Source organism: Felis catus, chromosome A3 (genome assembly GCF_018350175.1).
Source record: "Felis catus isolate Fca126 chromosome A3, F.catus_Fca126_mat1.0, whole genome shotgun sequence".
NCBI lineage: Eukaryota > Metazoa > Chordata > Mammalia > Carnivora > Felidae > Felis > Felis catus.
Genome location: NC_058370.1, coordinates 57,817,025 through 57,838,635, shown reverse-complemented (window position 1 = coordinate 57,838,635; position 21,611 = coordinate 57,817,025). Strand labels below are relative to the sequence as shown.

General features: G+C 40.9%; 1 protein-coding gene across 4 annotated transcripts in view; it reads left to right on the top strand.

Moving 5' to 3' along the window:
* The window catches only part of IL1RL1 (interleukin 1 receptor like 1), a 73,882-nt gene extending 52,511 nt beyond the window's left edge, over positions 1-21,371 (top strand). For 3 of the 4 annotated variants that reach the window (XM_019826973.3, XM_019826972.2, XM_003983883.4), the window contains exons 2-11: positions 289-498; positions 1,041-1,251; positions 2,279-2,453; positions 2,569-2,731; positions 5,522-5,593; positions 7,000-7,141; positions 7,235-7,380; positions 13,014-13,160; positions 14,153-14,320; positions 17,170-21,371. In XM_019826973.3, coding sequence (XP_019682532.2) covers positions 438-498; positions 1,041-1,251; positions 2,279-2,453; positions 2,569-2,731; positions 5,522-5,593; positions 7,000-7,141; positions 7,235-7,380; positions 13,014-13,160; positions 14,153-14,320; positions 17,170-17,555 — 1,671 coding nt within the window. In that variant the 5' untranslated portion in view covers positions 289-437 and the 3' untranslated portion in view covers positions 17,556-21,371. The remainder of the gene's footprint in view (positions 1-288; positions 499-1,040; positions 1,252-2,278; positions 2,454-2,568; positions 2,732-5,521; positions 5,594-6,999; positions 7,142-7,234; positions 7,381-13,013; positions 13,161-14,152; positions 14,321-17,169) is intronic. The other variant, XM_019826976.2, reaches the window with a different exon arrangement.
* The last annotated feature ends 240 nt before the right edge of the window (positions 21,372-21,611 follow it).

Sequence of the window (21,611 nt, the reverse complement as noted above, 5' to 3'; positions counted from 1 at the left end):
TAGTTTTTATTTGTTTCAAAAATGGAAACTAGTTTTCTTTCCTCCTAATTCAGCTTCTTCCAGTACATTCTCATGATACTATGAAACAGCGTGACCCGTGTAAGGCCCACATGACCCTAAGGTTCAGTAGGAATAAGTGCAGTGTTTCATGCCTGAAACCCTGCTGTGATACATATTTATATCTAATAAATAGCTGTTGATTGATTAACTCTCCTGGGGGGGTATTGAAATAGCAAAAATCTTGGCAATAAATACTTTGCTTGTGATTTTGTATGATTTATGTTTCAGTTGAGACAGTGAAACCGCTTTCCAGCTATAAATTTCAGGGGCCACCGTCTACCTCCTAGGAGAGACCTTTACCATCACATGTCACGGATTCGCCTTGAATAATCTCAACAGTTAGTTACCAACACTTGCTCTGGATTGAAGAACTGACAATGCGACTTTGGGTCTTGGCACTTTCAACAATTCTGGTACATTCCACAGCAGCTAAGTTTAGTAAGTATTGCTCTTCAGTGAAAATTGTTAAAATTTTAAATTAAGTAATCCCCAAAACATTTGCCTTGTTTCACACCGCTTGTTCCTGGTTGCTCCAGTTGAATCGGAACCTGGAAAACTCATTTATGCTCCTCGATCATTCTTTATTGCAAATCTAACGGGACAAATTCTTCAGAACACAGCATGCTTTTAGTTTTACGTATTTAAATACATCGAACTTTAACATGCTGCCTGCACGCGGCAGGTGCTGCAAGCATTTGCTGTCCCGCCACCATAGGCTTTGTAGACGTAGATGTGGCTGCTTCTCCCCTGGGGCCAGTGTGAGGGGGTTGAGCTCCAAGTTAATTCATTCGTCTGTGCTACCCATTAAAACCTTTCATAAAAGATCTTAATCATTTACTTGTTCTTTCTCAGTGAAAGTGTCACAAAGAATAGCCCACTTCTAAATTTCATCCTAGAAGGATAGAATATAGGAATTATAATGTTTTTAGATGATGATCACTTCAGGATCATATTGATGGTTTCTGTTTTGTTTTGGGCAGGCAAATCATCCTGGGGCCTGGAAAATGAGGCTTTAATCGTGAGATGTCCTAGGCAAGGACGATCTCGATACCCTGTGGATTGGTATTACTCAAAAACCAACAAATGTATCACTACCCAGAAAAGAAATCATGTACTTGCCTCAGGGGAACGTCTTAAGTTTCTCCCGGCCAAAGTCAACGATTCTGGAATTTATACTTGCATTATCAGAAGGTACCCGGCAGCCACCCATACTCTTTGGGCTTGCTCCCTTTTCTTTGATAGTTGATGGTCTGAGATGTCCTCACTGTCCTTCCCTTTCTAGGCCTTTCTGGAACAGTTGAATTTATAAAGCAATTTGAATAGAAGAGTCCTTCTAGGAACACCATTGGGTTGGGGTTTGGGTGATTATGAACTATGTAGAGGCAGAATTGCAAGAATGAATTTGTAGCCCAATTAGGAAAAGACCTAGCTTGCCTAGTGACCAAGAGAACTGAGAGCAATCATTCACTTTGGTTGGAACAAACCAGAAAAAAGACCCAGTAATCTAGATGTTGAGCATCAAAGAGGCCTATGGTGGGTGCCATAAGGCAGTTACTAGTCCCTTAAGCCTGAAAGGTAAGCTGAAAAGGGTTGTGTAAGATTGTGTGCCTGCAAATTACTTACCCTACATACATATTGTTAAATGTTTTGATCTTGGACCTGTGTTTGGTACATACAATATGTCAGATGAACTACCTCGGAATGCAGGGTGTGTATGGTTGGCCACCTAGGTTCTGAGGTCAGACCAGTTTTCGTTTCAAATCGTGTTCTGTCACTAGTTAGCTGTGTGATGCCAACAGCTACTTCTCTGTCGGTCCCTCTGTTTCCTGATCTGTAGAATACACATGATAATATAGCACACTTCAAAGCATCTTATGAGAATAAATTGATACAGTGTTACCACCATGAATGCTGCATAGTAAACTCTCAATAAACACTATCTTTATAATATCCTGTTCTTGGCATGGCACCTGATAGAGTGTATAAAGAAATAGTGAGGGAAATATTCAGGGCTACCACAGAGGTTATGTTGGCTCTCAAATGCAACGCAAAAAGTATTTAAAATTCTAGATTTCAATACATACTTTTAAATAAGGAAAGAACCACTGTACCTCAATTGCTTAAAGAACAAAAGTAGCATTCAGCAAAAGTTAGAATGGGATGAGGTTATTTCATAATGCTGAGTAACCTTTTAAAATCGTTTGACTTATTTTGGTAGCCCTACCTTCAATAAGACTGGCTATGTGAACGTCACCATATATAAAAAACAGCCAAATTGCAATATTCCAGATCATCTGATGTATTCAACAACACTTGGATCAGAAACAAATTCCAAAATATATTGTCCTACGATTGACTTGTACAATTGGACGGCACCTATTGAGTGGTTTAAGGTAAAAGGAAACTTGGGGGAAATAGATAAAATTGCACAGGATAGCTGCAAGTGAAGAGTTACTGAAAATGGAAGGGAGGTTTCTGTTTTATTTTGTTTTGTTTTTTTAATTTCAGGATTGTAAAGCTCTTCAAGGACAAAGGTATCACACACACAAGACATTTTTGCTGATTGACGGTGCAACTAGCAAGGACACGGGTGATTATACATGTAAATTTATACACAATGAAAATGGAGTCAATTACAGCGTGACAGCGACCAGATCACTCACAGTGAACGGTAAGCTACTGAATTTAACAAAATTGATTATTTAAAAAAATAATGTGGAGAAACTGTGGCCTTCTTGTTGATTTTCCTGTACTAAAGACCCCCTTATCTGCAGGGGTAATTCCAAAGCCCCCAGTGGATGCCTGAAACTAGGGATCGTACTGAAGAACCTCGTATATACTATGTTTTTTCTCACACATACATACATACCTGTGATATGGTTTAATTTGTAAATCAGATGTGGCAAGAGATTAGCAACAATAAGTGGTCATAAAATAGAACCATTACAACGATATACTGTAATAAAAGTTACCATAAATCTTGGCAAACTCAGCATATGATTTTTTTGTCTTTCCTTGTGAAGTTGAGAATTTTCACCTTTTCACTTAAAGGAAGTGCTTAATGCTTCTCTTTGACTTTTCTGAATTGCCACCATCATCGCTCTTGTGCTTCGGGGGTATTATTAAGTAATATAAAGCACACTTGAACACAAGCAGTGTCATACCATGACAGCCAATCTCATAACCACGATAGCTACTAAGTGACTAATGGGCATGTGGCAGATATCATGTGGATCTGCTGGAAAAGGGACAATTCACTTCCTGGGTGGGACAGAGTGGGGCATTGTGAGATTTTCTCGTGATACTCAGCACAGTGAGCAAGCTAAAATTTATGTGTTGTTTATTTCTGGAATTTTCAATTTAAACCTTTTGGACAGAGGTGGACCATGGGTAACTGAAACCCTGAAAAGTGAACCCGGGGATACGGGGAGCTACTATGCTTCATGGTCCCTAAGATGCCCTCCAGCTTCATGTTATCTTGCGCATTCTCTACAATAGCGCAAAGAGCTTTTCTAAATGCACGATCAAGATTTAAGAAATTTTAGGGGGAGATTATGTTACTAATCTAAAGCCAGACTGGTTCTCTCCTCTATGACTTCACTTTTTGAAAACAGCATGATCTGCATGCCAACTTAATAAACATTTTTGGTATGATAATACAAGTATTTGGAGAGCAAGATTAACTCTTCTTCTCCCAGTTTGTTGTCAGAGGCTCTGTAAATAGAAAAAAAATCTGTTTAATCTCTAATATAACTAACTAGATTAGAAGTTTAGAAGTGCTACAAAGGACTGTAGAGATACTGCTGGGTGGTTTTTAATTGTCAACCTAAAATTGTTAGGAGGCAGTGAGTAAGCAAGAGTGTTTATCCGGGATCAAAGAATTGTAAATTTGAGGTACTCAGATTTGGGTAGAACCCACATAGTGTCCCACTAGGGAACAAAAGTCAGGGTTTTTAAAAAAAATAATGTTTATTTATTTTTGAAAGAGACAGAGGCAGGATGCGAGCTGGGGAGGGGCAGAGAGAGAGGGAGACGCAGAATCCGAAGGAGGCTCCAGGTTCTGAGCTGTCAGCACAGAGCCTGATATGGGGCTCGAACTCACGAACCGTGAGATCATGACCTTGAGCTTACCCCACTGGGCCACTCAGGTGCCCCATAAAGTCAGGGGTTTTTAAAGCAAAGAGGGAATGCCTGTTATACACTGTTTACAAAGAATTTTGATACATGTTGGCAGCAGAGGGCTGACCTTCACTGAATATCATTGGTTCCTAAGGCTATCACACAAGCAAAGTCTTTTATTGTACCAACTTGCAGATGTTTGGGCTTCCTCTTGGAATATTTGTGGTTTAGTCAGGTTACACGTTCATGATTCCACCAGTGAGGACATGGGCCCGTCTCCTTAATGGCCTCCTGGCTCCATTTCAAAACCCCTTGACATAAGTGATGCCATTCCATTTCACATAATCCTGGTTTGCAATTTGTCCAACATCAATGACCTCAAGTAGATAATTTGATCCTAAAAGCTGGTTTTCAAGTGTTTAAGTCTATAAAAGTCTATTCAGAGGAAATCCCTCACAGTCAAGCATGTCAAATCTATAAGGAGTCACGGTCTCTTTAGCATCACTTGATCTACAGATATAGGATGAGGTAGCACCAGTCAGTGTGGAAGCTTTCTCAGTGGAAAGCAATCGTGAAGACAAGGTTTGGAGGTTTTTGATGCTCTATCATATAAAATAAGCACCATCAGACCACATTGTTATTAGTGTCTCTCACTATTAAACACCAGATCATGGGGGTCCTTAATCACACGATCCTGAAATAAATGAGAATCAAGGAACGTCGGAAAGTAGCAGTATTTCAGAAGACTCCCCTTCCCCAACTCGAGGCATCAGTGCCACAGAAGTTAGAATTTCCTTACAGAATGGACCACAGTGGTGGAAATCTCTGAGCAGAAGTGTGGATTTACATGTTTATCTTTTTCATAGGCCTTTTTTTTTTCATTCAACAAGCATTTATTCAGTACCTTATATATGCTAGCATTTCATGCAACTTTTGAAAGCTTCTTTCTTGTAATGTTGTGCTTCTTCTGTAGAATTGTAGTTTTCTAGCAATTGCCAACCCATGTAATTAATTTAACGTGTTAGATTAATTAATTAATATTTGTTTTAATGATATAAAAGAGAATAGGAAATATAAAAGAGTATCATAAGTCATAAGAGAAAGTATTACTTGAATGTTTTCTTTTTCATTTGTGCATGTGTGTGTGTGTGTGTGTGTGTGCCTGTGTCTGTGTGTCTCTGTGTGTCTGTGTGTGTGTGTGTATTTGTTGCCATGGGTCATCGTCAGAAAAATTTGAAAAACATTGCTATGATATAAGATAGTAATATGAAAACACAAGCTTTATACTGATGACCATCCAATGCTATCCTAATATTTATATTTTCTTTGTCTTTGATTTAAGATGAGGAAGGCTTTTCTTTGTTTCCAGTAATTATAGCCCCTCCACAAAATGAAATAAAAGAAGTGGAAATTGGTAAGAAAACTTGAAGACTGCTGTAAATGTTACCTGGAGAATCCTTCCATATGACGCTTGGTCTGGATTCTCCAAGTATGGGTCATGCAGTTAACACGATGGGTCTTGGGGATTAAATGAAATGTTACACGTAGAAACATCCACCGGGCACTTGTTAATATTAGGAATACCCAGCACTTACATTTGTACTGCAGTTCAGACTATCTTATTTCATTCTTACTTCTCTCCGGGAGGTAGATATTGTTTCCAATTTATGCTTGTGGACACTTAGGCTAAGGTAGGATCAATGATGTGCCCAAGGTTATGGATAATGAGTGATAGAAGGATGAGAACCAAGGCTTTCTGACTCTGCCCATCTCTGGCTTCACTAGTTTCCCACTAGGAATTAGATATAACTCAAGTTCTTGGTCCATAAAACAAGTTCCTTCATGAACTAGTCTTCACCTACATTCTGGCCCATCTGAAGCTATTAACCCCACCTGCCTTGGAGTCCCCTCCACACCGACCACCTCACAGTTGTTACACCGATTGGCAGCATTTCCACATTCTTTCCTGCTTTTGTCCATGTTATTGCTCCTTCTCATCTCTCAACACTGAGTTCAAATAGCATTCCCCATCCCGCCCTCCTTACTACCATGGGCACCACCAGAGCCTCCATCTAATGAGGTCCAAAGAAACCATTTCTGTGTGCAGCATAGCAGTCCAGAGAAGTCTGGAACGCCTTCTTCTTCTGCATTTCCATGTCATTTGTCAACCTTTCTACAGAACAGTAGAATACCTTGTGTTTTAATCATCTGTGTCTACCCTTATCATCTTTTGAGACTCTCTGCGTCCCTCATCCCTCTTCAGATGCAGAATTCTTGAGTCCAGAACCAAGGGCTCAGTAAGGGATGCCTGAATGCCTGTCCCAAGCAGGAGGGCAGCCCTCACGCTTTCAGTTCTGGGCAGAGGAAGTCTCAAGTACAAGGAGTAGTAATGGAGAGCACTCTTGAATGATTAAATGCTGGGATTGTAGCTGGGTCGAGCAAAATATAGTTTTACCAACAAGGTGACTTACAGAGAGATGAAGAGAATTTGGTAAAAGGAGGAAGGTTTGGAAGAAAGACGTTAAAAAGAAATTCCAATCTATAGTAAAAAGAAGCCCCACCTTATAATGTCTGATTGGTGAAACCAGAATTAGTCACCTTTTTAGTTTCCATGGAAGGTGAGAGGGGAGTGCGAGTGGAGCTTCCTCCAAACTGTGAGCAAAGTGGGTGGAGGCAAGGACACAGAAGGGCTAAGGATGAGGAAGGGGTATGGAATCAATTCCTGGCACACACCAGGCGTTCAACGATTTTTTTCACGTTAAATGCAATACCACCGGCAGCACTGAATGTTATTGGTGAGTTTCTTCACTTCTCATCTAGGAAAACCAGCAAGCATACCCTGCTCCGCTTGCTTTGGGAAAGGCTCTCAGATCATGGCCGGCATCCTGTGGAAGGTGAATGGAAGCAAAGTTCAGAACTTTGGAGAACCAAGAATTCACGAGGACCGGGAGCAAAATCAAAGGTATTTTTATACTGAAGTTAAAACATCCCCTCCTCCTCCCACACAATTTGCAACTGCAAAGCAAGCATTAAAGGTAACAGGTTGCCTCCTTAGTTCCAGCAATGAGTTGACTTGTCTGAGCACCGTTTTAAAAATAGAGCGTGTGAGAGAAGAAGACTTATCTGTGGAGTATGACTGCCTGGCTCTGAATTTGCACGGTTGGACACGGCACACCCTAAGACTAAAGCGGAGAAGTCCAAGTAAGGAGTGTTTCTGAGATTTTGGCCACCCAAGTTAGCTGCATCAACTGTAAGCTGAAATCACTTTCTTGGAGAACAATGTGTTGGCATGTGGTTCTGTGGGGAGTCTCTCAAGATGAAGAGGTCCATCTCATAAATTGTGTTTTTCCTCTTAAGAACACTGACCATTTGTAGTCTGGTTTCCCTAGTTGCCTCTCTTCTGTTTTACTTCCCCCTTCCTCCTCTCCCTCCTGCCCCCCTCCTCTTCCCCTTCCTCTAACCTCCCTCCTCCTCTCCCTCCAACCTCCCTCCTCCTCCTCTTTCTTCTCCCTCTCCTCCTCTCCCTCCTCCTCCTATCCTTACTTTCCTTCCTCCAGCCCCCTTCCTCTCCTTCTATCCCCCTCCCTCTCTTCCCTTCCTCCCCCTCCTCCTTTTCTCCCTCCTCCTTTTCCTCTCCTTCCTACTCCTCTCTGTTCTCTCCCTCCTCCCTCCCTCCCCTTCCCTCCTCCCCCTCCTCCTCCCCCACCCCTTACCTTCTCCTGTTGGTTCCTCTTTAACACCCAACTGCTTCCTTGGCCATCCTCCTGATTTCATCAGCTCTCTCTGTCTCACTGTATACGAAAGACAACGCACTAAGAGTGAACTGAACATGTTGTTTGTTGCATGACTTTTATGACGTTATAAACATGTTCTCTTCTATAATTTTTTTTGTCACAAAGAAATTGTTAGTGAAGCTGGAAAAGTGGATAAAAAGGTAAAGTACTTAATTACTGCCCACTCCAGTAAGAAGATCTTAGATGTTACTTTTTAATAAGACATCACGTGCCATCATTGCTAAATTTTATAAAATATTAAATTTGCTTATTTATTTATTTATTTATACTTGCAAAACCTAAAGTGTTTACTCTTTGGTCCTTTCCAGAAAAAGTGTGGGACCTCTGTGTTCTGTCCCTTTAAAAGAAGTTATTTGTGTGCTAATACTATACTGTATCACTTAGCGTAGCTTTATAATCAACCCTGATTTTGGGTAGAGTGAGTCTTCCAATTTTGTTTTCATCAAGATCGTCTTGGCTATTCTTAGGCCTTTGTACTGCCATATAAATTCTATTCAGACATATTTTGATTATAAACATGTTTTTATTATAGTTACATAGAGGGTTTTATTGTTTGTTTTATAATTACTTAATGTATAGTAGAAGTCTTCCCATGATATTAAATGTTCGTCTACAATACAATTTTTAATGGCTTCTTAGTATTCAATTATACAGATAGACTATCATTTATCTCACCACATACACTGCATGGCTACATGTCTTTCTTCTTCTGTCTTTTTAAAAATTCAATTTATTTATGTTTTTATTTTTTGAAGTTTATTTTTGAGAGAGAGAGTGTGTGTGGGCACAGGTGCATGAGCAGGAGAAGAGCAGAGAGAGAGAGAGGGAGAGGGGGAGAGAATCCCAAGCAGACTCCAAACTGTCAGCAAGGAGCCCAACGTGGGGCTCAATCTCACAAATTGCGAGGTCATGACCTGACCTGAGCTGAAATCAAGACTCAGATGCTTAACCAACTGAGCTACCCGGGCACCCCCAAAATTTAATTTATTTAAACTAAAAAAAAAAAAAAAAGAAGAAGAAGAAGAGGAAAGAAACCAAAGCACATCTCTCGCACTTCTTCCCCCTCCACCTCTAGTAACCACCAGTCTAAATATAGGTGAGACTCAATGGAAGTCTGGTAGCTCGGCTCATTTCTTTATTGTATCTGTCATTCAACATGCGATTCAGGTGCTGCCTTTTACGGGGAGCCTTCCGTGACCGCCAGTTTGGAGTATATGTTCCTTCCAGGTATTTCTGTAGGACTCTATTTCTGTCTCCACACTCATCACACTTATAAAAATTTGTTTGAGAGTCTGCTGAACATAACTGTGACCTCTGTGAGGTCAGGAATGGCGTCTCACCCATCTTTGTGTGCTCAGTCTGTAGGGCAGTGCCAGGTACCTAGCATGTGTCCAATAAAAATCGGTCCAACGAATAAGCGAATGCACACCAAAGTTATGAAGGAAAACTGTTTTTGTGCATTTCTACTGCTCTAGCGATAAGGCTCAATTATACCGCAAAACAGCAGTTTACATTTATGTTTCTCAGGTTGAATAACCTTCCCTGTAACTTGAAAAGGCCAGATTATTTGTAACTTTCCTATAGTTTCATCTGAATCTAGCGTGCCTTTAATGACTTCATTATAATTTGCTGCAATAAAATATGGTCATAACAAAAATGTGAAACTGACTACTCTTCAAGAGATTACATTCAGACACTACATATAATCTTTTAAAATGTAACATTCCCTTTCACAAATAATCAGTGGCATATGGGGGCAGGATGTAGAGGATGATCAAATGATCTGTCTTGGGTATAGGTAACAGGAGGACACATTTGTGTAAAGAGTCCAAAACAGACCATCTAAGAGTCATTGTGCTTTTTATCATCACCTGACCCAGACATTGTTAATCAATGTCAGTGATGACACGCTCTTCCTCTCAGGGGCAGTCTGTTTCTTCCTTCCACTCTGTCGGTGTGTCCCCACAGGCAATGATGTCAGCAAAAATAGTTTTACAAACATTTCCTTCTTGAGAACCTGTCAATTTCCTCACTTGTTTACATTTCCAGGCAAAGGCATCCTATTCGTTAGATGATGCATTTAATATGGTGTAAATGGGCGGGGAGAAAAATATGGTATTTTTACACTTGTAATTCCATATACAACGACATGGAAGTTATTTAATGTGTTTGTCAAACAGCAAAAGGGAGAGTTGAACCCTCAGTTTATACCCCGAAGTGGGATATAGCCCTGATTAATTTGGATAAACACAGAAGCACAACCTGACGGAAAAAAATTGGGAGCGATGAAAACGGAGGCCACCAATTTGATATGTTCGTGCTAAGTCTCTGCCTGAGGTGGTGCTTCGGATTTTTGTTTTAATGTAGACTTCAACCACCAATTTGTAAGTTTTTTACCAAACAAACAGAATCATGACTTGCTTGGATGATTTTGAGTGCTATTGAGTTCCGTGGGTCTCCAGCTTTCTCAGTTATAACTGAGTCACCCCAGGACATATGGACAATGTCAAGACGTCATGTTAGGGTAATGTTGTGATGGTAGTGGGCACATTGGTTCCCCAAGGAAAGGGGAAACTGCAGTCTCCACCCTGACACTGTCATTGCATCATTATCCCCATGTGAAGCTTATATTGTCACTTTATGAATGTTCTCTCATTACCTGTGTATTGGAATTGTTTTCACGTTACATGTACTTGGTGACTTTTTTCCTTCTAGTTTATTTGTATTTTCTATGTTTCCCTTGTTTTTCTTCAAATTCACATGGTTACACTCTGGGGGGGGGGGCTGGCTGGCTTAGTTGGTGGAGCGTGTGACACTTGATCTTGGGGTCATGAGTTTGAACTCCATGTTGGGTATAGAAATTACTTAAAAATAAAATCTTAAAAAAAAACCCACAAAAACATGGATACACTCTGTTTTGACAACTGTGTAAATTAAACAAAAACTGTTGCTACAGTAGATCGTCACAATGAATGCCTTTATTTCTAATCACAGAATAAAAGAAATTACAACACTGCCTTGAGGCTTAGAAAACCAAAACTCTAAAAGCTTATGTTCCCATATTATTCAATGTGATTAAATAAATATTTGATACTCATAAGAATAGTAGTACACATTTATTCATTGTTTCCTTTGAACCTGTCTACTTATTTTCCATTTAATTTCTCATTTATTTGATCAATATTCCATGAAGAAGAGCCTGTTACTATCATCCAATTTTGCAGCGAAGGAAACAGAAGCAAATGGAGGTTGAATACGTTACCAAATATTCTAGTTAGAGCCAGGATTCCAACTTAGACGGTGCTTTCCTGTTTATAAACACCTTCAGAAAGTATTTGGTGTTTAATCATTACATTAACAGGAAGGTATGGGACTTCAACTTCCTTTACTGACTTGGTTAACTTCTTTCCTCCTGTTGAAAGCAGCCGGTCACATGCACACTTACTTCACCAAAACCTCCACACCCCCAGAGTGTGTCTAGGTAGGACCTTTAGAGAGAGTGAACTGGGGCAGGTTGTGGACAATCCTGTTGAAATGCCTTACTTAGGGAGTGTCTATCATTTACACTAATGACAGTGCAGTCAGTCAACTCTCTGCCAATTTTCAGTAACACCCTCTGCTCCCTGGTTTTGAATCACTTCACCTTGGCCGTTCTTCATTCCTTGGTGCTGGATGCTCAGCAGGCCGATGAGCCTTCAAGGGAGGAATTTGTGACTGTGGATAAGTCGCAAATTTTCCATGGCAAGCCTAGGAACCCATGCTTTGAGACGTCACGTGAAAATGCAGGGAGAACACTGTAAGAGTCAAATCTTATGTGAGGTCCTTCTCACGTTCACCTTTCAGGGGCACTATTTGTAAGAAGATAGTTACTTCCAAAGAGAGAAGTAAACCTAAAACGTCCAAGAATACTATTAATAAGTATAATTCTTGCGTTCAGTGTGTATGTAGCTGTTACTAGGCCTTGAAAATGGGAACCATCTTGCATATGCACCTTGTGCAGAAGTGAGTACAGGACCCAGTTCAACGGTGGCTAAATGATGTCCACCATGAGAAAAGTAAGGGGCATGTAGAACCTAAAACCCCAGTAGTTTGACTTCTCCATCAGTGATGCTTTAGTGACTTACAAGGTTCTTGTTTCTTCCCTGCTTTCTTGTGCCCCCAGCCCCAGATGAAGTAAGACCCCAAGACCTGTTGATTCATTCTCTTTCATGCCCCAATACCAGGTGCATCCATTCCTTCCTCATTCTTACAGGAGTCTGAGCCCTCCTTATCTCTAACTGCCAAGTATTACAGAAGCTTCCCAGAAATTTTACTCTAAGTTCCTACAGCCTCTCCCACAGAAACAAACCTTCCCCTACATTCGGATGAATCTTGCTTATAAACCACTTTTGTTGTTAACACTCCACTCAAGACTCATCAAGGGCTCCTGTGACCTTTACAGTAAAGACAAAAAAAATACCTTGACAGGAATCTCAAGTCTGGTCAGAACCTCGCCCTGACACACACTTCTTACCGTGTCTGCCTCTAACTCCCCAAAATGGATCACTCCAGTTCCTCAGAACACACACACACACACACACACACACACACCACATCTCTGCCCTCGGGCTCATAGCATCCACTGTAGCCAGGAATACATTTTTCTTTTTTCTTTTTAAAGTTCTCTAAAATGTACATATTCTTCAGGGACCTCCTCCTGCAGGAAGGCTTCCTTGCCCAGTCCAGCACGGAGCCAGCACTCTTAAGAACCTCTGCCAGCTAAAATCGCACTTTTACCTACTATCTTAGTTAAGTTTACATTGGCCTTGACACCTTTTTTGCTCTGAGAATCCCCTACGATGCCTAGCCTTGCACAGAGTAGGTGCTCCATAAATGTTCACTTACTGATTCTTAAAGCAACCATGAAAACTCCAGGGAAGCATCTTTTGTATGAATCTCTCATATGCCCAATGGAGGTCAGCATCCATATATATTTGTTTATTTTATCTTGTTCTAGAAACAATAGTGATCATTTTTGTCTTCCCTTTATCTTTTGAATAGTTGACGATCAAAGTACCTACTACATACTGACAGGATTTAGCATCTTGTTAATGCTAATCAATATCATGGTGATAACGCTAAAAGTGTTCTGGATTGAGTTTATTTTGCTCTGGAGAGACATAGCTAGACCTTACAAAAGTAGGAATGGTAAGTGGCGAGTTTCAAATTTTCCTTCAAAAGAAAAGGATCCATAATGGCTGATGGTTACTTGTCTGTTGATCTCTTAACAGCTGTCGACTAAATCCAGATTTTGCTGATAAATGTATTCAGAGTAGACCTTTTTTTTTTTTTTTTCAGTTCACTTGGTAGCCATTTTCTATCCTTTTTTGTTGCTTCTCATGGTTCTGAGATTCATCTCAACACCTCAGATTTCCTCCCCAACAGGATTGCTGTTCCTACTAAATAACAGAATCTGCCCCAAGCCCAGAGTGGTTTAAACAGTTTGGAAAATGTGTATTGGTGAAACTTCATGGAATTTAAAACATTAAAAAAATTGTTCCCGTTTTCCAGAAGTGAACAGTTTAGAAGGGGCCATCAGAATGCGGGTGTATTTTGCCAGAAAGCCCATTCCATAAAGAGTCCTATCTATGCACATAAGTAGACACGTGAAAGAATACAATTGTGCCCTGCTAAACAAGAACACCATTCTTTCCTTTGGATGAAGATATATTTTACATTTTCCCTATGGTCCTCTCAATTCGGGCTAATTATTCGATTTGTGGGAAATGCAGATCCTTTAAAAAATTCTACTTGAGCATTTCCGTTTCCTTGGGTAAGCATGGAGAAAACATAAGACAAAATTGAGATCTGCCCCAAACAGCAGAAGAACTCGTTATCCATGACTATAAATATTTCTCAGTAAATTATTACTCACACTTGACAACATGATGTGATGAGCTAAACTGGACGGGCTCTTGCCTATTCTCTCTCATTCAGTGTGAGACAGTGAAGAGGTAAACTTTAGGATTAAGATTGATTTTCTGATGACTTTCTGTAGCAGTAGATTGTCCTCACCATCTCTGGATTCCAGAATATTTTGGGGGTAGGATGCAATCACCACCAACCATAAAATCGAGTCTAGTGAGAGTCAAATTTGGAGAACCAAGTAATAAAGTTGCTTTTCTTGTTCTCATTTTCAGATGGAAAGATCTACGATGCTTACGTTATCTACCCGCGGAACTATACAAATAGTCCTGAGAGGGCCAGTGCTGTGGGATATTTTGTTTACCAGATTCTGCCTGATGTTCTGGAAAATAAATGTGGTTATAACTTATGCATTTACGGGAGAGATATGCTACCTGGAGAAGGTAAAGCTGTCAAAATACATCAAGGACAGGGGCGCCTGTGTGGCTCAGTCAGTCAAAGCACCAACTCTTGATTTCCGCTCATCATGAGCCCATGTTTTACTGGATCGAACCCCGCCTCAGGCTATGCGCCGGACAGAGACTGAGATTCTTTTTCCTTCTCTCACTGCCCCTCCTCCCTCTCAAAATAAAATAAACTTAAAAAAATACATTAAGGACAGAAATTCACATTCATCAGAACCCTAAGAGATAGGTGGTCTTCTCCCTGTGTTGGATAGGGAATTGCAATCTTATTCCATGCCTTAAAACCAGGGTTTTTAAGTATTGCTCTGGAAGAATGAGATACTTACTCTTTGCTCCTCCTGCCCCCATAGCCAAACCGATTATGACGTTTTCGCAGGAGTGTCAGTGACGTGAAGACACAGTAGGCTGTCTTTGCGGTGTGGATTTAGCAAAGCACTGCCCCTACTTACTTCCCACATCCACCACTAACATAACTGACATTTCTTAGTTCTCTCTAGAAGAATTGAAAGAGGACTCACAAAACAAAGAATTTTGTTCTAATATCGAGGCATTGGCTACAATATTTGAAAGGCCTCAGAGTCTTTATGATTTTCCTTGTATAGGGGAAACATTTGCAGATGTATATTCTCACAACAACTAGAGCTGTCTTCTGTTTCATCAAGTGTAGTCAATTCCATGTACCTTTGAGAGTAATTCTGGCATTTCAGAAGCGGTTCTCCTTGTCTCTCTACATTTATGTCAAGTACCCATGAACCCTCCTTAAGGCCCTTCTCAAATTCCTCAGGGACCAGGAAGCATGTGGAATATGAGTGAGGCAGGAGCATCATGAGGGTAATTCCAACAAAGCAAATGCTTAGTAGACTGTGAACTTAACCTGGCATTTCCACTGAAAAGAGGGATTCAGCATCTATAGATTTAAAGGAATACATGGAAGGTGAAGCCGGTTTGTCCTGGAATATTTATTTGGGCAATGTTAATCACCCCATAATGGCTTGGGAGGCTTATAAAATGAACAATTCAGGAAAATGTAATCCAAGTTTCCTCTGGATTCTTTCTCCCTCCTCCAACTCTCCCTTTGGCTACTCAGGCCAGTCGAGAGGAGCAAGTCATGGTGCTCAAATGTTCTTTTTCATGTGACACACCAGCACAGGAAGCTGCAGGGATTCCATCTGTTCGTGATGTCACAGCACCTGCTACACTTGGCTGCAAGCTCTTCACCTCTTCTTTTTTTTTTTTTATTTATTTTTGGGACAGAGAGAGACAGAGCATGAACGGGGGAGGGGCAGAGAGAGAGGGAGACACAGAATCGGAAACAGGCTCCAGGCTCTGAGCCATCAGCCCAGAGCCTGATGCGGGGCTCGAACTCACGGACATCTTCATCTCTTCTTTCTGAGATCCATTGACCTCACTTGTAGCTCCGTCTCGCTCCAGACAGCTCGCTGATGCTCAACCTCGTGTAGCCTGCATTGTGCTGGTTTTCATGTGAGAAGACTTCCTACTTCCCCTCCCTCAAGGGGAAGTCTTCTGACCTTACTTCAACCAAAATAAAATCAGATCTAACAAAACAACACCAAACTTCACTCTTCCCTTAGAAAAAGATCATGACTGCCTGCATCAGTATATTTCTTCCCCTCCTAGGTATCTTCTGTTTGCTCCTTCAAGTCCACTCTGCATCCCACTCCATCCAATGGCCCTGGGTGGCTGGTCATTATGGAATCCATCACACCCCTGCCTTCTGCTCCACGCTGAGTTTGGCCAAGAGGGAGCACTGGGGGCAGGTCAGAGGCAGGCATCTAGTGAGGTTGCCAGGGTGGCTGGGCTCCTTTCTCCCAAAGCAAGGGCTCTTGATAGCTGCTTTCATACTCATTAGGGTTCCATAACTGCTTCCTCCCCTTCATACCCGGAGGGTGGTAATGCCTCCTGTGTTATTTCCAATGTTGGGGGTTCTGAGGTATCTCTCATTGATTTCCCTTGGGTCTGCCCACATCTTTTATAAATTGACCTTTGATTAAACTCTCTTAAGTCAGTCCTTTGAGTATGCCAAGTTTTATGTTGGGATCCTGACCAACATAAGGTCTATACCTGGCAGTATTTAACATTTATTTCCCTAGTTCCCACTACATGAATTGGCAGTCTTTCAGCTGCCAGCCTCTAGGAATATCTTGCGTGGTTTCATTCATGGTTAAGCTTCTTTGATCGTGCTGTTACCTCCTTGCAGTGAGAGCTGAGTATTTTACATGTTCTTTCTAAGTCTGTCCAGAAGTTACCTGCTATCATCTTGGAGTTGATGCTGTATTAACTCCAACTTGATAAGGGGATCTGGTCTTCCTTAAGATTTTTCTAGTCTGGATCAAATCAGCTTCTAAAACCGAGATCTTGGGGAAAGACATGAATCCAGGACTCCCCTAGAGGCTTGAATCAGTTCAGAGAAGCAAGGGTTCCTAAGAGTTAAAGTTCTAAGCCCTATTAAACACATAAGCTAATATTCGAAGAGGGCAACATGTAGTTAATGAACTTGAATTCTAAGTCTCTTGCTAAATATCTCTACATTCCCATTTAACTCCAAGGACTCTGTTTTAGTTAGGACCCCCCTACCTGGGAAGGAAGAAGGCTTTGGGACTGATGTTCTGACAGTGAGGAGGAGAAGATGAACACAAGTTGTCCATCCAAGCTCATTCCCACTTTCCTGAATAAAGAATTGATCAGTGTCAGAATCTCATGGCAAGCTATAACAATAACAGTTTTTTAAAGTTCAAAACATTTATGATCAAAGCATTAGACTTAAAAATGCATCAACAGGAAATCTGATCCATGTCTTTTATCCCCAGATGCAGCCACCTCAGTGGAAACCAACATACGAAAGAGTAGGCGGCACATTTTTATCCTGACTCCTGAAATCGCTCACTGCAGGGAGTTTGCCTATGAGCAGGAGATCGCCTTGCACAGTGCCCTCATCCAGAATGACTCCAAGGTGATTCTTATAGAATTAGAGGCTCTGAGCAAGCCAGGAGGGATGCAGTTTGGGGAGCTCCAAGATTCCCTCAAGCACGTCGTGGAAATGCAAGGTACCATCAAGTGGAAGGAAGATGATGTGGCCAACAAACGGTCCCTGAATTCCAAGTTCTGGAAGCACGTGAGGTACCACATGCCTGTGCCAAACAAACCCTCAAGGAAGACATCCGCTTGGGCTTCCCTGAGTACCCAGGGGCAGTAGCGCTTGCTTTGATGTGCTGGTGCACCAGATTTCCTAGATCTGCATTCCTTCTGGCAGGATTACGCCCCTGGGCCAGACACTGGAGCAGAGGCATGAGAAACGGGGACACGTCAAGGGTGTTCAGGCCTCAGGTTTCATCTAGCAACTTTACTTCCATTTTCCTGATTCTGGGTGGATGCAAAATGCCCCGAAATTTTTATCCTCGCTCCCCCTCTCTTCACCCCACATTTCCTTCCCTTTCTCCTTTTGCTGGTCTTTCTCCATAAGACCTAGGATCTTTTCACTATTCTTTTTTCCCTCTTTCTCTCTCTTTCTTGTTCTCCTGCCCCGTTTTCCTTGTCAATGTTCTACATTTTGAACAAACGAAAAGCATTGGAGCGAAATTTTCATGTAACCGTGAAGAACACTCCGATTCCCACAAGCAGAATATTAGCAGCAAATCTTGTTTCCAACCTACCAAAAATTATTATATTTTATTTTAATGGGTGCTAAGTTTTATCATCTCAATAGTGTGGATACCATTGGGGTCCCTTACCCAACTGCCATTACAATCAGTATTTGAAGTTCTAAAGTCGCTTTGATATATTTTTATTCTCCTTAGAAATATTTTTTTCTCACTCTAAAAGTTACAGAAGAACAGAAAAGATCAAAGAAGAAAAGAGTGAGCATTATCCACAAATCCATCATCCTAAGATAATGACTTTTAAACATTTGGGTAAATTTGTATTTAAAAAATTTTTAACTTGTACTTAAATGTTCTGTTAATATAGCTGAGCTCGCACAGTGTGTAGGGTTTATACATTTTTTTCTACTTAACATCATAATAAAAACACTTGACATGTCACTTAAATTTTAACATTTTAACTATTCATAGAGTTCTATTTCACTGTTGTGCCACAGCTGACATGCCTAATTAGTTATTGTTGTATATTTGAGTTGTGTTGAGTTTAAATAGCCATCATTATAAGTAATTTTGCAATGACCATACCAGCATATTTTATATTTCCCAGTTACAATTTTTGAACTTAAAACAATGTTTGTTTATTTATTTTGAGAGAGAGAGAGAAAGGGAGAGTGGGGGGAGCGGTAGAGAGAGAGAGGGAGACAAAGAATCCCAAGCAGGCTCCAAGCTGTCAGCACAGAGCCCAATGCGGGGCTCGATCTCACAAACTGTGAGATCATGACCTGAGCCGAAACCAAGAGTTGGATGCTTAACCGACTGAGCCACCCAGGCGCCCCGTATTTTTATTTTTTAATTTGAGAAATTGGTTTGTTGTAACATTTCTATGAAATTAGTAAAGCATTTTGACAGAACCCTTTGACAAAAGTGATGTCAAGGTATGCAGTCAAGACCACTCCTTGAAGGAGTTCACATAGCCTCAGGGGCCACAGAGCCCATCAGTGGATCCGGAACTCAGCAGTGTCCTCTCAGGCTGGGAGTCCTGTCAGAGCTCAGATTTTACAGGTGGATGGAGATCTTACCCTCAGCTGAGCTGCTTTAAAACGTGTATGATTTCAGATTTAGCTACAAAAGAAAACTGCACTCCAGACCCTCGACAGCAAGTATAATTTTGCATTGTCACTCAATGCCTTACTGAGCCTTGCTTGAAAAGAGATCATATTTCTGGAAGGTTGCCTAAAGGATCTGTAGTTACCCATCCTTCTATGTACCCTATAATCTGAATCTATACTCCCTGGATTAAGGTTACCAGATAAATTACAAGACATCAGTTAAAGTTGAATTCCAAGAATGAATTTTCATATGAAATTGATCTGAAATTCAAATTTAGCTGCGAATCTTGTATTTTTATTTGCTAAATCTGATTCTCCCTATGCTGGTGGGCTATTGTGCTTTTCTGTGGTGACATCTGATTTCGTTGAATTAGTAAAAAAAAAAAAAAAGCCTGTGAGAAGGATGCCCTATAAATGATTGGTCAGCATCACCTAATTTGGAATCAACAATCTATCCTCTGCTTTCAACCAGCTGTGTGACTATGAGTAAGTTACTCAACTTCTCCAAAATTTCTCCAAAATTACCTTAGGTAACGTGAGAATAAACCATACCAAACTCTTTGTATTTTTGTGCAAATCAAAAAGTAGAAGACTCTTTGTACCAGAGAAGAATTCAATAAATGGCAACATCTCATTGTGCTTTTTGAAACGTGGATGATACTCCAAGTCCTCTTGTAATGAGCACCTCTGAAGGGTATTTCTCCACCCTCGCCATCAGGAATAGATGTGCCTTTAATCCTGCTTCCCCACCCACCTAGACTTACAGACATTTGTTTGGTGGATGCACACAGGGCATTTTGGAACTGATTTTATTTACCTCTTTGCATTAGCTACTTGACAGCATGGAGACTAATTTGGGCTCTTTCTACAGCAAGTACGTACATAGGATATCACAACAAGGAATTTAGAATAATCTCTTCCCTGTTTTTGATACACTTTCTTTTTAACTATATTTTAACTGTCTGTATTATATGCTGCTTTGCAAGTATTCAACGTTTACATTTCCTGAACATGGGCTGAGTATCTCTTTGAGAAGGGCAGGGAGAGGAAGAGCTCTGGAGGGGTATTCAGGTGAATCAGGCATACTCCTTACTTATCTTATGGGGTTAGAACGGGAAGGGACAAGGGAAACACTTCACAGAACCAGACAGGGTTGGCCCCAGGAGCAACTCTGAGCTCTTTTCCGCAGTGCTTCCTTTCCCAAACTTACACACCACCTCCCAAGTCATCTGAGCTTCGGTTTCTGCAAACTAAGGATGGAGAAGAAGAGCTCTGAGGTCCTTCTCAGCTCTAATAGCCTGATTCCAAGCCTATGCTCACAGAGAGACCGCAGAACTTCCAGAAGCCTGGATTCTCCTGCCAGCAGCACCACCGACCTCTCTCGCTTCCTTCATCTGTACCATCAGAGTGACAAGTGCTTCATGTACCACACAAGGTAGTGTGAAATACAATGAATACAGCCCAGACCAGTGATGTGTCTACCTTATGACCCGGGTTTAAATTCTGGTGAATTATAAAGACACAAAGAATTGCTCTTGCTTGAGTCAAATTTGCATACAATAAAAGGCAAGATTTTAAGTTTGATGAGTCTTGACAATTACGCATACTTGTGTAGCTATCATCCCAAACAAGATAGAAATAGTTCCATCACCCCCGGACGTTCCATCCTTCCATTTCCCAGTCAATCCCTCTCCTCAGAGGCAGTGTTCTGATTTCTATCTCTATGGATTCGTTTTGCCAGATCTTGAAATTTCTATCAGTAAAGTTAGGCGCACAGCATTGTGACTCCCTACTTCCACACAATGTAACATTTTGAAGATTCATCGATGTTTTGCATGTGTCAGTTGTTTGTTCCTCTGTATTACTGAGCGGTATTCCCTTGTATGGCTGTACACGGTATGTTTAACCTATCCCTGTTGGTGGGCACATGGGTGGTTTCATGTTGTACCTACTGTGGATCTGGAGACTGTGAACACTCTTGTGGAGTTGTGTTTGTATTTTTCTTAGCTCGATACCTAGGACTGGTCCCTTTTTGGAAACTGTCAACTTGGCAAACTGTACCATTTTATGTTTCCTACGGTTATGTATGAGACTGCTCTTATGATTGAGTCAATCCTCACCAATGACTGGTATTGTCAGGCTTCTTTTCATTTTAGTTATTTCAGTGGGTGACAAATGAACCTCATTATGGTTTAATTTGCAGTTCCCTGATGATTAATGATGTTGAACCTTTTTCATGACCTTATTCACCAATAAGATTCATGTATTGCTCAGTGAAAGTAAAGTCTTCTGCACATTTTTAAATTGTGTTGTTTCTCTTCATATTGTTGATGTGTGGAAATTTTTAAAATATATTCTGTATATAAATTCCTCTTCATATAGGTGTAAGGTGAGAATTGTTCCAGGCTTACCTCCTTATCTCTTCCTTTTTAAAAAAAAAATTTTTTAACGTTTATTTATTTTTGAGACAGAGAGAGACAGAGCATGAACAGGGGAGGGTCAGAGAGAGAGGGAGACACAGAATCTGAAACAGGCTCCAGGCTC